Source organism: Meriones unguiculatus, chromosome 8, assembly GCF_030254825.1.
Source record: "Meriones unguiculatus strain TT.TT164.6M chromosome 8, Bangor_MerUng_6.1, whole genome shotgun sequence".
In the NCBI taxonomy this organism is placed as follows: domain Eukaryota; kingdom Metazoa; phylum Chordata; class Mammalia; order Rodentia; family Muridae; genus Meriones; species Meriones unguiculatus.
Genome location: NC_083356.1, coordinates 98,844,687 through 98,859,489, shown reverse-complemented (window position 1 = coordinate 98,859,489; position 14,803 = coordinate 98,844,687). Strand labels below are relative to the sequence as shown.

Here is a 14,803-nt window from a genome sequence, read left to right as displayed (position 1 = left end):
AGGTTTGATTTTTTTCATAGTGTTCCAGATTTCTTGGATGTTCTGTGTCAGGAGCTTTTTAGATTTATTTTTATTTATTTTTTAATATTTTCTTTGACTGCTACATTGATTCTTTTTTTCAATCCTATCTTCTAGTCCTGAGATTCTCTCTTCTATCTCTTGTATTCTATTGGTGATGTTTGCTTGTGTCTGTAGGTCCTGTTCTCTTCCTTAGGTTTACTATCTCCAGTATTGCCTCAGATTGTGTTTTCTTTATTGCTTCTAGTTCCATTTTTAGGTCTTGAACAATTTTATTTATTTTCTTCTCTTGTTTGATTGTAGTTTCCTGTATTTCTTTAATTTCTCTAGGGTATTTGTTCAGTTCTTTCATCTGTTTGAGTGTATTTTCCTGTGCTACTTTGAGAGCTTTATTTTCTTCCTTTAAGGTGTCTATCATTTTCATAACCTCATATTTAAGATCTTTTTCTTGCACTTCAGGTGTGAGAGTATCTCCAGGGGCTTACTGTGGTAGGACTGCTGGTTTCTGCTGGTGTCATATGGCCCTGGGTTTTGTTGCTTGTGTTCTTATGCTGGCCCCTCACCATCTGGTTGACTTCGGTGTTAGCCAGCCTGGTGGTTCCTCTGCTGAGCTCACTGTCTGTATCTCAGGTGGGCTAAGCAGATGGGAAACAGGAGGGTCTTGTTGCTACACAGGCCTCCTCAAGATGGGGGACAATGCTGCTTGGGTCTCATGCCCAGCTCACCTTCATTGGGCTCGGTGTCTGTGACCCAGGTGGGACAGGCCAAAGCTTTACATTTTTAACATTATGTACAAGACCAGAAATTTCTCTCCAGCATCAGCTTTTAGATGTCACCTCAGCCCCCTGGATTCACAAGTGTGAAGCCATGCAGGCATTCCTCCCAGCTGCTATGTTTATAGTATACATATTCCCCAAAGAAGTTTTTTGGTCACATATTTTCTAGAAGTAATGGCACCTAAAATTTGTACTTTGGTAGATTTCTATGATTATTAAAAATGGCTCAGTCTGTAGTGATCATTTTGTTAAGTTTTTGATTCCAGTTTTTAATCCCCACAATTCATAAGACAAGGAAGTGTCCTTTGAAAGCAGTGTCTTATCTGTGACCTCATGTTTTGGTTAGTGAGAATGAATGTGTTTTGAGAGCTACTACATCATTTTCTAACACTTTAATATTTCTTCATGTAATTTACATTTTTATTGTACCTGGATTAAGGAAGATATGTTAGGAGTGTTATTGTACATGAGTTTTGGGATTTTTCTCTTCTCATTCAATTTTGAGGCTTCATATTGACATTTTGCTTTAATTTACTTTTTAAGGTGCAAACAATTCCTAATAAGAGTTTCCTTAAAAGACCCAGGACTTAAAAAGAATTAAATAACTGGGAATTAAATAAAAATCTTAAAATCTATTTTAACTTTATGGATGTTTATATGCCAAACGGTCTGTATTAACTAGCATTAGCAATCTTATCTCTATTAGTCTTGCTTATATTGTTACTTACATTTTTATAAAATGTGTACAGGCTCAAAGAATTATTATTTCTTGCGTCATATAGATAACAATTCACTTTGAATATTTGTATTAATCATGTCTGTTTATCTGTTCGTTTTACTACTTATGTGTTCAGTTTTTAGAGAGATTAACAGTCTTGACTGCCATTGTTAGTGGTTTCAGAGCTTTACTCTGGCAGCATTGACTAGACACAGGGCAATAGGATGTTGACACGTAGACCCATAAGGACAAATGGCACCTCGAGCTGGATCTGGACTGCTCTGCCGCTTGCCCGGATGTTGTTATTGACATGGGAGTGTGGGGTAGATGTGCTGTGGTCTATAGAATTCCTGTGTCATTGAGCACGATCAGTTTCCAATGCTACATGAGACTCTGAGGTAGACATCAAGCCTTCCAAAGATCGAGCTCTAATCTGAAGCCGTCTAGTGTACCTGGGCTGGAAACTAAGGCCAGTTTTTGGTACAGCATGTCTCCGTTCACAGTTCATTAGGCTTAAAAGCAATCTTCATAATTATTTTTATTTAAATTTCTTGGCTTAGGATGGATGTGTCTTCTTGTTCAATTCAGGTATCCTTCCATTAAATCTTTTTAGCCTTATAGAAAATTACACACATAAGTGCAATTAGTTTGAACGGTATGCTGAGTCACTATGTGACATCATCCAGCTTCATAAAGGATCAGCTCTGGCCACAGTTTTATGATCCTACCACACACTCCCCCATGCAAAACTGTCCTGAAGCAAATAAATCATTGTCATTATAATATTTCACTCAGAAACATTTAGTTTGTTACTCTCAGACATTCGACCGTAAAAGCCCAATCATTCTACCACTGTGTATAAAAATGTTCACTTCGCATTGATTTGTATGACCTAATTATTATTAAACATTAATAATTAATTAATTAATGTTAAATATTTAATATACCTAATTATTATTAAATTATTGCCTCAGAAGATTTTATCAAGATTTATTCAAATAGGCATCCAAGTACAATCCAGACATTACATCCGGACATTCGCTTTTGGTAGGATTCTTCCTCCATCCTCTTGTAGTTTTACACTTTTTATCTTGAGGAAGTCACGTTATTGGCCTTTCTAATTCCTCACAGTTTGAACTATGCTGGCTGCATCATCTTGTGCAATGAAGCATGTTTTTCTCTTTGTATTTCCTGTAAATTGGTAGTTATATCTAGAGAATTGATCAGATTCAGGTTCAATTTACTTTGGAAAGAACACTTACTGATGGAATTTTTGCTCCCCAGTCTTTTTCTATTGTAAATGGTGCTGCAGTGAATAGTTTTGTATACCTTTGCCAAGATGGTTTACAGTTATATTTCTATAAACGAAGTTGCTAGGTCATAGTTAATCTATGAAAATGCCTTATGCGTAGCCATATTACCTTCTGTGGGCTTGTTTCATTTTCTAGTTCCATTAGAATTTAAGAGTGAGCATGCTTGACAAGAGCCTCATGGAATGCTTTGTTCAGTCGCTGGCAGCCTGACAGATGAGGAATTGCAGCTTAGGGTGCTGTTTTCCTTTGTGTTGTGTTGACAGTTCTTTATTGATGGTGCTCACAGCACATCCCGGTGAATTTTGACGAACGTATGAGCACCTGCGTGATAGCTTCAGCTGTACACTGCTTACAGATGCTCATTTCCGAACTGCTTGGATCTTCTGACCCACGGGTCTTTGGTAGTGTTTCAAAAGGCCTAATTGTGATTTCATATCTCAGATAATCATAATAAATCAGATGCAGTGGACTTTTTTTTATCTTTTAATGAATTCACTGTTTTTGACATTTTTCCTTAAAATATTTTAAATCATTAGCATTCTACATAAGTTATTATCCACCTTAAAATAATTTTATATTGCATATTGCCCAGTAAAATGGATTGTAATCATGTAGCAATCTCTGTTGATGAAGATATGACTTTAAACCTTTGCGTTCTAATAAAGGCTTTGTTTTTCTTCATTTGTAGCCTGAGGATAAAACTCAATGGGTGAATTTCCAAAAACAAAGCAAAAAACAAAAATTAAGATGTTGTACAAAATGTCTAGTGAAAAATAGTAGCTTGATTTTTGATTTTTATAGTCCATTTAATTGGCCTTTCCCTGGGCCCAAAGGCAATAACATTGATTTTTTTTTCCTTAAGCTATAAAAAATATGTTCACATCTTCCACCAATGCGTTTTAATTTTTCGTACAACATGGACCAAATATGTCAAAGGAATCTAATTTTAAAGTTCTGTCTGTTGCAAGAAACTTTAGAGACTGTAGATGGCAAAACTTTGAAATGCGTTTTTAGACATCCTTAACTCAAGTGCTAGTGTACCACATTGTAGAAAAACCCCGTTCTTTCATTTTTCAATAGGTAGAAACGGTATGTTTTTACCAATGTCCCCTACCTAACTTTTCTTCAACTTCATAATTATAGTGTTCTCATAAACTTCCTTTTGAAGTCATTCTTTGGATTAATTTGTTTGCCCATGTCCCTAATTTTGAATCAGAAACCAGAAGAGCACAGAGATAAACTCAAGGTTAAAGTAATCAGCGAACAGCAGCTGGAAATAGCATGCATTATGAGATCCCTTTTTGGAACTTGTCTTCTCAAGTTTTTACATCTTCATTATTGATATTTTACAGCTATCAAAGTACTGATGTGGTTTAGTAGCAGAGAAAGTAGGAAATGTGGGTACTTTTGTCACGTTTCTGACTCTTACTTTCTCTTTTAAGGATTTGCTTGTATTATTCTGTAGCCTCTGTACATGTGTGTCTGTGTGGGTTTGTGCATGTGAGGACAGTGCACCCAGAGGCCAGAAGAGGTGGTCAGATCTCCTGGAGCTGAATTTATAAGAGGTTGTGAGGCACCATGTGGGTGCTGGGAATCGAACCCGGGCCCTCTGCAAGAGCAGCCAGTGCTCTTATCCACCGGGCCATCACTCCAGCCCTGATTTTTACATTCATACATATTTAAAAGTGTTGGCTCTAGGCAGAGTCTAACTGAGAATCAGACGCTACTTGGGGGTTTGAAGTCAAGCAGCCTTGGGTGTTGGAAGAGGGTTTGAGCAGATGATAGAGGCCTGCAGGGCAGCGTAGAGCTGGACAGCAGCTGAAGTTACTGCCACCCTCAGGTAAGAAGGATGGAACAAAGGAATGGGATGATGGCTGAAACCTCAGAGCCATTGGAACGATGTCCAGGGAAAAGCGGGCGCACTGGAAAGCCCGAGAACCTTCTGAAAAGAGGAGGATGGGTAATGCCGATGTTCCTTTGGCTTTGCTTTATCTCCCTCCTTCCAATCTTCCACAGCTGGCATCTTCCTTTGTCTGAACCAGCTGGAAGCCGGCTGAATGGGGCATCCGAGAAAGAGGCTACTTTCTGCTTGGGCACAGAGCAGGGAGATGGCAAGAGACCCAAGCCCGGCAGAAGTTGGCTACAAAGCACTCGTATCCTGCATGTTAAAAGGCCGTGGGACTCAGGGAACACTACATTTAGTGGGAAAATTAAGTTTCCATCCTCCATAGTTTTTCAATATTTCTTTGTTAATTACCTTGTAATAATGATTTTCCTGAGTCTGAAAAGTTTATTTATAAAGCTATGAAGTTGAATGACTGCAGTTGCTTGTTCCTGGTCCTTTTCTTGAATACTGAAGCTGGGACTAAAGCCAGGTCCCCTAACAATGAGTTTAATGAACCTTTCCTATATTTTAAAACCCCCCTTTTTTTATTGGTTCTCTGTGAATTTCACACCATGTGCCCCGATCCCAATTATCTCCTCCTCCTCTGGTGTCTACCCTCCATCCTTGCAACCTCGCACCCAACAGAGAAAAATAAACCTTGTGGAAGCTGTAATGTGTCACTGTGTGTTCCACAGTACACCCTTTTGCTTAACTTCTTTGGTTGCAAATGTTCATTGCAATGACTCAGCGGTCTGGTACGAGGCCTCTGGCTTCTGCTACTCCAGCTACAGTGGATTCTTACTGGGGCTCCTCTCAGGCATCCTGTTGTTGTTCGGTAGTTTTGGATCTGTAGAACCAGCCCCTTCAGGCACTCCAGCGGTCTATCGAGGGGGTAGATGTTGGGTGGGCCAACTCCAAGCCCTGGATCTGGGCCTGAGAGGTATCTGAGATGGTCGATCGGGTGGCCTTCCCGAAACCCTGCAGCCACGGCCAGCTCTACCCAGCTGGCCAGATGAGGTGCAGGGCCTGCTCCTCTGAGTGTTGCAGTGAGGGGCACGGCCAGTTCTCCCACTCTCAGGACCAGCTCTTCTGCTTGCCATAGATGGCAGGATGAGGTAGGGGAGGAGGGTCTCTCTTCCTCGATGAAACCACTACTGAACAGACAAGAGGCAGGGCTGGCTCTCCTACTCTCCTGTTTTCGGAGCCTGCTTACCTGCAACCCTCACACCCAGGGCCAGCTCTACCATGCTGCCCAGGTAAGGGGCAAGTCCTGCTCTCCCAAGTGCTGTAGCAGGTGAGGGGCAGGGCCAGCTCTCCCACTCTGATGACCTGGGGGCTAGCTCTCCGGCCTGCTATAGGTGGCAAGGGGGGCAGGGCGGAGCAGGGCAGGGGGCATCTCTTCCTTGCCCTGGTCACCACACAGGCAGACAAGTGGGGGGGGGGTCAGCTCGCCCACGTTCATGCCCTCGGGGCTGGCTTGCCCATGCCCTTGCAAAGGTCAGCTCTTCTGTGCTGCCCAGGTGAGGTACAGGGCCAGGTCTCCTGCTCTCATGACCCCAGGACCAGGGCTCCCACCTGCCACAGGTGGTGAGGAGTGAAAGGGGAGGAGGGTATCTCTTTCTCATCCATGCCACTGTTTAGAGACAGTGGTAAGGCTGGCTCTCCCACACACTTGTATCCTGCAACTCCCACAATGTGCAGGGCTGCCCTCCCAAGTACTGCAGCTGGCTAAGCATGGGGTCAACACTCCTGCTCTCATGCCCCCAGAGCCAGCTCTTCCCTGAGGCTCAGGTGAGGGATGGGGCCAGTTCTGCATAGCCCTCAGATAGCAGTATTATCCCAGGGTGGCATCCTGGACCAGGGACATCCTCTTGATCTTTGGTGGCAACAGACCCCTGTTGCTGCAGGGCCACAGACCCAGATGTGACCACTAGTGGCAGTACAGGCCAGGATCCAACCATGGTCCCAAGTGACATCACCAGCAACTCACATCAGGCCGTTCCTCAGTACCCTCGAATCTTCAGTTCTGCCTCTCTTCATTGTGCCCACATTCTTTTGCTTCTCTTTCCCTTCCATTTCTCTACCACTTACTTGCTCCTCTTAGTATTGCCTGGGGTCTCTGAATGGCTCAGTCATCCCAGGAGCGGTCTCAGGACCGCTTGTGTGTTATGGTGCTGGGCAGGGGTCATCTCGGGTGTGGTCTATCCTCCCCCAGGCCTGTGCAGCACAGAACTGGTGGTTGGTTCAGGCTATCTCCCTGTTCAGGCACCATGTGCCAGTCTGGTGGTTGCCTCAGGCTGGCTTCTCACCCTGTGTGCCCTTTTGTCACTCTAAGGCTCGCGTGCGCCAGGTTCTTCTAGACTCTAGCTTTGTCCCTATTCTGGGAGCCCTCCCTGGCCTGCCTGGCATGGGATTGGTGATCATCACAGGCTCAAAACACTGAGCATATGACAGCCTTGCCACTCTCTGCCACCTATTGATGCACATGTGACACTGCAGCCACAGCGGCAACACCTCTGGAAACAGGGGATCTTTCCCATCTCATGACAAGGGTTCAGGCTCCATCCAACCCAACACCAAGGACCCAGGACTGCGATGCTCACACGCTTCATGCTCTTGACCAAATCTTTGAAGCAAATCTTCTGGCCTTTGGCGCACTCATGTATAAGACAGGAATAATGTTACCTAAATGCCTTATAGGGAACATGTGTCCAAAGCAGGGACAAATGTATGGAAACTCTTGAAAAGCCTTCCTTGAGAAGAAAGTTTGGGGATTACTTTTTTGCATAAAAACCAGAATGTCACTGCTGGGGAGCGGGTTCAGCAGGTGAGATCCCTCACTGCCATTCTAGGGAATCCAGGTTTGGTTTCCAGGAGCCACATGGTGGCTAACAACCACCTGTAACTCCAGGTCTAGGGCATCTGGCACCTTCGTCTCGCCTCTGTGCGTACATGAGGTGCACAGGCATAAGCGCAGTCAAAACACCCCTGCTCGTAAAGTGACAATAAATAAATATTTTAAAATGCAAGCAAAAAGTAAACAACAACAAAAAGTAACAAGACAAACAAACAAACAAACAAACAAAACTCAGCAACTTTACATTTTTTTTGCACATCCTAAACAAGGCTCTCAAATTGGTCACTATCCCAAGCCATTTTGTCTTTCTTCTAACTGGTATTTTGTTCTTTGAGAGAGCCTCGTATTCTTGCTTTAGCTAAGGCTAGCCTGATAAAGAACTCCTGATTCTCCTGCCTCCGTGTCCTGAGCGCTGGGATGATTGGCATGCACCCCGGTGCACAGCTCCCCTCTCCAGAACTTATTTTAGATGGCTTGTGGGTTAGAAGACAGACCAGTGAAGATTGTGAAAACAGGAAACCTTTCTTTTGGAGAAAAAATGTTTTTAAAATACAGTATTTTTAGGAATTCTTCGAGAAGTTCAGGCATGTATTTTGAGCATATTCATCACTTTGTGCCTCTCCCCAAGTTCTCCTCAGATCTGAGAAAATACATTTTAAAAAGCTAGAACATTGCTACTCTTCTGTTTCCTCCTCTAAACGTAGATCAGAAAAACCATGGAGACTTCAAAGGCGGCTAAAGAGCAAATGCTGATCAAGCAGCACAAGAAGGTGTGGCGTCAGGAGCAGGAGCGGCTGAAGGGAGTCAGGTGAGACGGGACCCCCACCCCCCAGGTCAGTGAGAATGGGTGGGAACCCCTGGGGGTTCACATCTATAGTGCCCGATCTTAGTTAAACCACACAATCAGAACCGAGAGTTGTTTGAAGGTGAGCGACAATGTTTTCTTAGCTCACTCCGGAAAGCAGGGTGTGTGTGGAGATGCTTTTGCTTCTGGATGGGCTAAGGGACAGTCATCTCTATCGGCCACTTTCACCCTCTTTTGTAACCCCTGCTCCAGGCTCGGCTGTGTGTACGTATCACACACTGATACTGGCTACATGCTTCTCTCCATGTAAAGCAGAGGCCCCTCAGGGGCAAATGCCACAGTCACCGTTTCATAGTGGGTACACGGAAGGTTAAGAAATGCCCTCAAGACACGGGAACCGAAGACCTAAGGTGGCTCACTCACTGTTGGCTCCATGTTGCACTGTGACTCATGAAATTTTGATTTGCGTCCTGCTACTGTTTGTAGCCATCAAAAATGAATTAGGACAAAATAATAATTCGACATTTGATCTTAAATATAAGCGCTGCAGAAATAGTTTTCTTTTCAAAAGTAAAGACTGAGAGAAAGCAGATGTCTTTCTCCACACTTGCTCATTTGCTCTGACAATGCATTATTTATAAACTCTGCTTTTAAAAAAATGTCATTACATGTACTTACTCTTGGGAAGACAGAGCGTTGTTGCGGTTGTAGCCTAAGTCAAGTTTCCGAATTCCATTGCCTTTGCCTCCAACTTGTGTGCTTTTGTGTCAATGAGAGGTTCTTACTCTTGTCTGTGATCCCCACATGCAAGGTGCAGGGCTCACGGCTGAAGAGGGAGTTAGATTAGGATGAAATTTATAACAGGAAAAGAAAACACCATAAGTTGCACAGCATCCTTAGGCTACAAAAACCAAATTTGAAGGGTTTGGCACACACCAAACCGTTCAAATGTCACCTCTAATAGAAAAAAAAGTATTCAAGACCACTAAAACTTTTTTGAAAATTTGCATAACTTGAAATGCAATAAAAAGGAAAGCCTCTTGTTAGCTTTAATATAACACCAAGGCAAACACAAAAGAAGACTTTCTTTCTTTCTTTCTTTCTTTCTTTCTTTCTTTCTTTCTTTCTTTCTTTCTCTCTCTCTCTCTCTTTCTCATTTTATAAACCTTGGCCATTCTACTTCTTCCCTAATGTGTGGACTGAGTTGATCTTGAGCCAGACAGATGAGTCACATGCATACCATTATGGAAACTCGTTCTGTTAGCTGAGCTTGGAGGGCACAGAGGGGTTGAAGGAGGGGAATTCTCCAGGGAGGACAACTCCAAGGACTGCAAACCTATAAACCCTGGACAGAAGAAAGAATGCCAAGATAATTTTCTCTGTTATTCTAGAATGTGAGGTAATTGTTGTACACATCCAGTGAAACAGAAAACTAATAGCAATAGAAGACCTGTTAGAGAAGTGGCTAGATATGTGGGAATGCAGGGACCTTAGGCAAATTCGTAGCTTAAGAGCTGTATTGGTCTACTTCAGGAAATCTGCCTGGCACAAGGGATGGCGCCTGTAATCTCAGCACTCAGCATGCTGAGGCAGGAGCAAGTTCCAGGCTAACCTGCCGAGTCCCTGACAAATAAATAAATAAATAAATAAATAAATAAATGAAACACACAAATCTGTACTTCCTTTAGTGAGGAAAAACTAGCACGAGGGAAGCTGGGGTTGAAACAGTGATATTTTTTCCCCCTGTGTTCCATTATCTGGGAGCGGACTGCCCCCCCCACCCAATATTCCATTTACGTAAAAGCAGATCTAGTTCTCCAGCCTTGCTAGTCAAAACCAAGGGAGGGTGGTGGGCTGGGAGACAGTTCAGTTGGTAAAGAGCTTGAGAGCGAGGGAGACACAAGGACCCAGGCTCCATCTCTACTACCCATGTAATAAAAGCCTGGCATGATGTGAGGACGAAAGAATCCTTGGAGTTGGCTGGCCAGCAAACCCAGCTGAGCAGGCAAGCTCCAGGCTGAGTGAGAAACCCTCTCTCAGAGAATAGGCTGAGGGCCGGAGAGCTGGCTCAGCTGCTGAGAGCGCTGGCTGCTCTTGTGGAGGACTCAGGTTAGAATCCCAGGACCCACAGGAAGTCTGGCAATAGGCTGTAACTCCAGACATGTACAGTGTGCACCTACATATGTGTTAGCAGGCTTATATATATGTGTCAGCAGAACACAAAACATAAAATAAATCAATCTTTTTTTCTTTATTATTATTATTATTATTATTTATTACAATTTATTCACTTTGTATCCCAGCTGTAGCTGCTTCCATCATCTCCTCCTGGTCCCACCCTTCTTCCCTCTTCCCCCACCATGTCCCTTCCCTAGTCCACTGATAGGTGAGGTCCTCCTCCCCTACTATGTGACCCTAGCCTATCAGGTCTCATCAAGACTGTCTGGATCCTCTTCCTCTGTGGTCTAGTAAGGCCACCTAGTAGAGCGAGGTGATCAAAGAGCTAGCCACTGAGTTCATGTCAGAGATAGTCCCTGTTCCCCTTACTAGGGAACCCACTTGGAGACTGGTTTACCGATGGGCTACATAGGCAGGGCGTCTAGGTCCTCTCCACTCCTGGTCCTATAAGTAATCTTTTAAATATTAAAAAAAAATGAGGTGGAGAGTGATTAAAGAAGATGCCTAATGTCAACCTCTAGCCTCTACTAGTGAACATATATGCACACACATATGTATGCACAAGTTAGTACCTTGAAATCTGCACTTAGAGAACTAGATAAAGTTTCCAAGTATCAAGTTTGTTTACTATTTAAAATTGTAAAGTTTAATCGGAAGTTTGGCGAGCTTACTCAAATCATTTTCCCTGTGGACTCTATAACATGTTCCCAGGAGCCTTTCCGCCATTTCCTTCTGTGACACAGTGAGCTTTGGTGCAGTCATTTGTAGACTCTACGATATATCACTGTCTGCAGTGCAGCCATTTTGCTGATGGTTCAACGGGTGAAGGGTGCGTCCAAGGCCAGTACAGACCTCCCCCTTGCCTGAGAGTTCAAAGATCTGGGTGGGGAACTGGTTCCCTCAGATCACCAAAGCAGCACACCAGTTCCCTTTTCTGGCAGTTTATGGACCTATTTTTGTTTCCTCGGTCCCCAAAATAGAAGGAGCCAATCTGGTTGTGTGAGTGCTATGTTTGTGTGTAAACAACTCTGTTTTAAAGTGAATTCTGATTACATTCTGAAAAAAAATGTTGGACAGTTTTGGTGTATGACTTAATTCCAGCACTCACGAGGCAGAGGCAGGCAAATTTCTGAGTTTGAGGCCAGCCTGGTCTACAGAGGGAGTTCTAAGACAGCCAGGGCTACAAAACAAACAAACAAACAAATGAATGAATGAATAAATATGTACATACATACATACATACATACATACTAATAAAAAAGCATCCGCTCTACATGCAACAGTTGCAGATATGCTTTTAGGAACAAAGGCTTGGGGAATGGTTCAGCTGGTAGCACTTAGTTAAAATGCCCAAAAGGCTGAGTTTGAGCCCCAGAAACCAAGTGTAAAATAAAGCTAGAGTCCAGCATGCGCTTGTGGTCCCTGAGCTGCAGAGGTGAAGACAGATGGAGTCCCGGGCTCATTGGCCAGCCAGTCTGGCCTACTGGGTGATGTACAAACCAGTGAGAGTTACTGTCTCAAAATGGTAGACAGAGCCTAAGGAAAGACACTTAAGGTTGACCTCTGGTCTTTTGAGCACACACTCAAGCACATGAAGATATATACGCGTACGTATGCACGCATAGGTACATCCTCCCCCCATTTCTGGACAAAACTACCTGCTGAGAGATAGAGAAGTATCATGAGGAGAGCCTTTCTCCTTTATTCACATACGAACTGGCTTGAAAGGTGATGGCACATTTACATATGAATACTCTCCTGAAAAGTGCTTGGGGAATAGTGTAAAACATCAGCAATAAGCAAAGTAACTCCGCAAAGCTACAACATGAATTGTTACACATGCTGTTGTTTCAACTATATAAAATTCATGTAGTCAGAGAAAATAATAATCATATTAAAGTATTATAATAACTCCAATTTTTCATGGCATTTTAATATTAAGGTATACATTAACAACAAATCTCAAATTTATTTATATTAAAAAGGGGCATAAAAATATAATTGTGTTGGGTGCTCACCTAGAGGTTATTATAGTTTTACTCTAAGAATGAGTGTATTTTTAAAAATTTAGTAAAAGTTTGTAAAGATTTATTGATCATTCCTGGATAAAAACAAAATATTCTTTTGTTCCCATTTGCTTGAGTCAGATGTCACCTCTGAACTTCCTGGCTTCCATGTGAATCCAGACGGTCCTCTCACCTCCTCTTCGGCTACCATTGCTACAACTTGCCCCTCATCTCCAACCTGCTGCCTTGGGAATCTTTCTGAGCTGAATACTGAGCAGGGGCCTTGGGGCACCTTCCAGGTGCCCTGGGGTGTTTAGTGTGGCATGCTGCCAAGACCTGCAGGGGCCACTGCCCATGTTAGGAGCTCAGAACAGGGCTCCAGGAAGTGAGCAGATGTACAAAGCCAAAATCGACGGACTGTTCCCACCCCACTCACTTTGAAGCCTATATGCATGATTATGACTATAAAGAAATTGATTGAGATCATGTCTGTTTCAGATGTAAATTGGAGTCTGAAATAAAATCTTGTCTCAATGAAGAGAGCATTGGAAACGAATGTTTTTGTGAGCTTATGAATTTTGGTGAGTATCTTCTTTTTTTTTTTTTTTTTTTTTGAACCTGCATATAAAGGGGAATTTTATTTGGAACTATGAAAGTTGGTCCCTCACTTCATGCTCTTTTAATAGTAACACCTGTCTGTTTTTTTCTAAACAAATATAAAAAGTCTATAAACTAGCAATCTGTTCTTTACTTAAAATAATAACATGTCTCCTTGATTCAATTTCACTTCACACAGAAAAAGAGCTGTCAGAACAATGGTGCACATATCTTAAAGCTGTGATTGACCCTATTCACCAAATGAGAACAGGCCTGAAGAGACAGTACCATGCTTCCCAGTATGCACCCTACAGTAAGGGATCTAACTCACCATTGGTTCTGGAAGAGGTCAGTATGTTGCTTTTAAAAAACATAATGTTGGGTTGGAGAGATGGCTCAGTGGTTAGGAGCACTGGCTGCTCTTTCAGAGGAGCCAGTTTCAATTCCCAGCACCCACATGGCAGGTCACGACTGTCTGTAACTCCAGTTCTAGGTAATCTGACAGCCTTATACAGACATACATGCAGGAAAACACCAACACACACAATGTAATGTATTTTTGTCCCAAATAGAAGAGTTGAAGCAATCATCTCCCTTTGGTGGTTAAGTAGAGGACTCCTCAATATCAGCCTTTGACTGAGTATGTCCAGGCACCCTCATTTTAACTCATCCTCCTGCCATCATCCTTGCCCCTCTTCCCAGCACATTTTGAAGTCCTGCCCCAGGACAGAGAGATCAAGTTGTCTGACTACTGAACCCTTCATAGGCTCTTCATAGTCCTTAAGCCCATGACAAGCCCCTTCATCGAATCTTCCTTCTTCCATCACATCTCCTCTGTGACACTGTCTCATCTCACGTGAGCTTGGTCCCACCTTCTTGCTGTGCCCTTCATGGGTCAAACCTACTCTTGTCCCAAAACCCTTAGGCCAACTCTTTTCTCTGTCAGGCTGATGACATCTTCTGCCTGTTAATTCTTTGCTGACTGTGTTGTTCCCAAATGGTCATCCTGGATTCATACTTCTTTTCTCCCCTGCCTGTCTCTTTGTGTGCCTTTGTTTACTCATTTGTTATGGTAGGTGTAGGAGCTGAACTCTCATCTCTCTACTGGTCGGCTGTCCTTTAATGCTATACTGTTCTCATAGATAATAAAAAGCTTTAGCTGTGCCTAGCTGTAGACCAGTAGCAAGGATTCTTGAGAGCAAGAGTCTGACTGAAGTCCTACCATCAATGATTCCAAACATGGAACAGGGCTGCTGTGGCTATAAAGCAGAGAGCCCTTGTTTGGTCAAAGGTCTGGAATCCACACTGAGGCTTGCTTGTTTGATAAGCCTTGTCTTTCTGCTGCTCTTTTCTTCATAGACCTTCAAAAGGATTATCCCTCCTCTAATTTTTCACCTCCTATTGGCTTCTGAGATGGTGTCTTTCAATAGAAATAATCTTGGGTGAACTGCAGCAATTTACACACTTCCTGACCACATGCCACACACCCTCTAGGTTGACTTGGTCAAGAAACAATCCAAGGCTGCCTTTGAGAGGCTTAATCAGGAGCAGTGGAAAACAGAAAAAGACCTTTCAGACTGGAGTGCGAAGGTAAGTGCAATGCAACTGGTGATTGACTCGTTCCCCCATTTTTCATTTTTGTTAAACAAA

General features: G+C 43.1%; 1 protein-coding gene and 1 pseudogene across 2 annotated transcripts in view; one reads left to right on the top strand and one right to left on the bottom strand.

The window, feature by feature from the left end:
* Ccdc148 (coiled-coil domain containing 148) overlaps window positions 1-14,803 on the top strand; it is a 241,589-nt gene that overhangs the window by 81,081 nt on the left and 145,705 nt on the right. For both annotated transcript variants that reach the window (XM_060390194.1, XM_021638823.2), the window contains 4 exons: window positions 8,272-8,375; window positions 13,055-13,137; window positions 13,353-13,501; window positions 14,648-14,743. In XM_060390194.1, coding sequence (XP_060246177.1) covers window positions 8,272-8,375; window positions 13,055-13,137; window positions 13,353-13,501; window positions 14,648-14,743 — 432 coding nt within the window. The remainder of the gene's footprint in view (window positions 1-8,271; window positions 8,376-13,054; window positions 13,138-13,352; window positions 13,502-14,647; window positions 14,744-14,803) is intronic.
* On the bottom strand, window positions 7,119-7,237 carry LOC132656143 (small nucleolar RNA SNORA17; annotated as a pseudogene).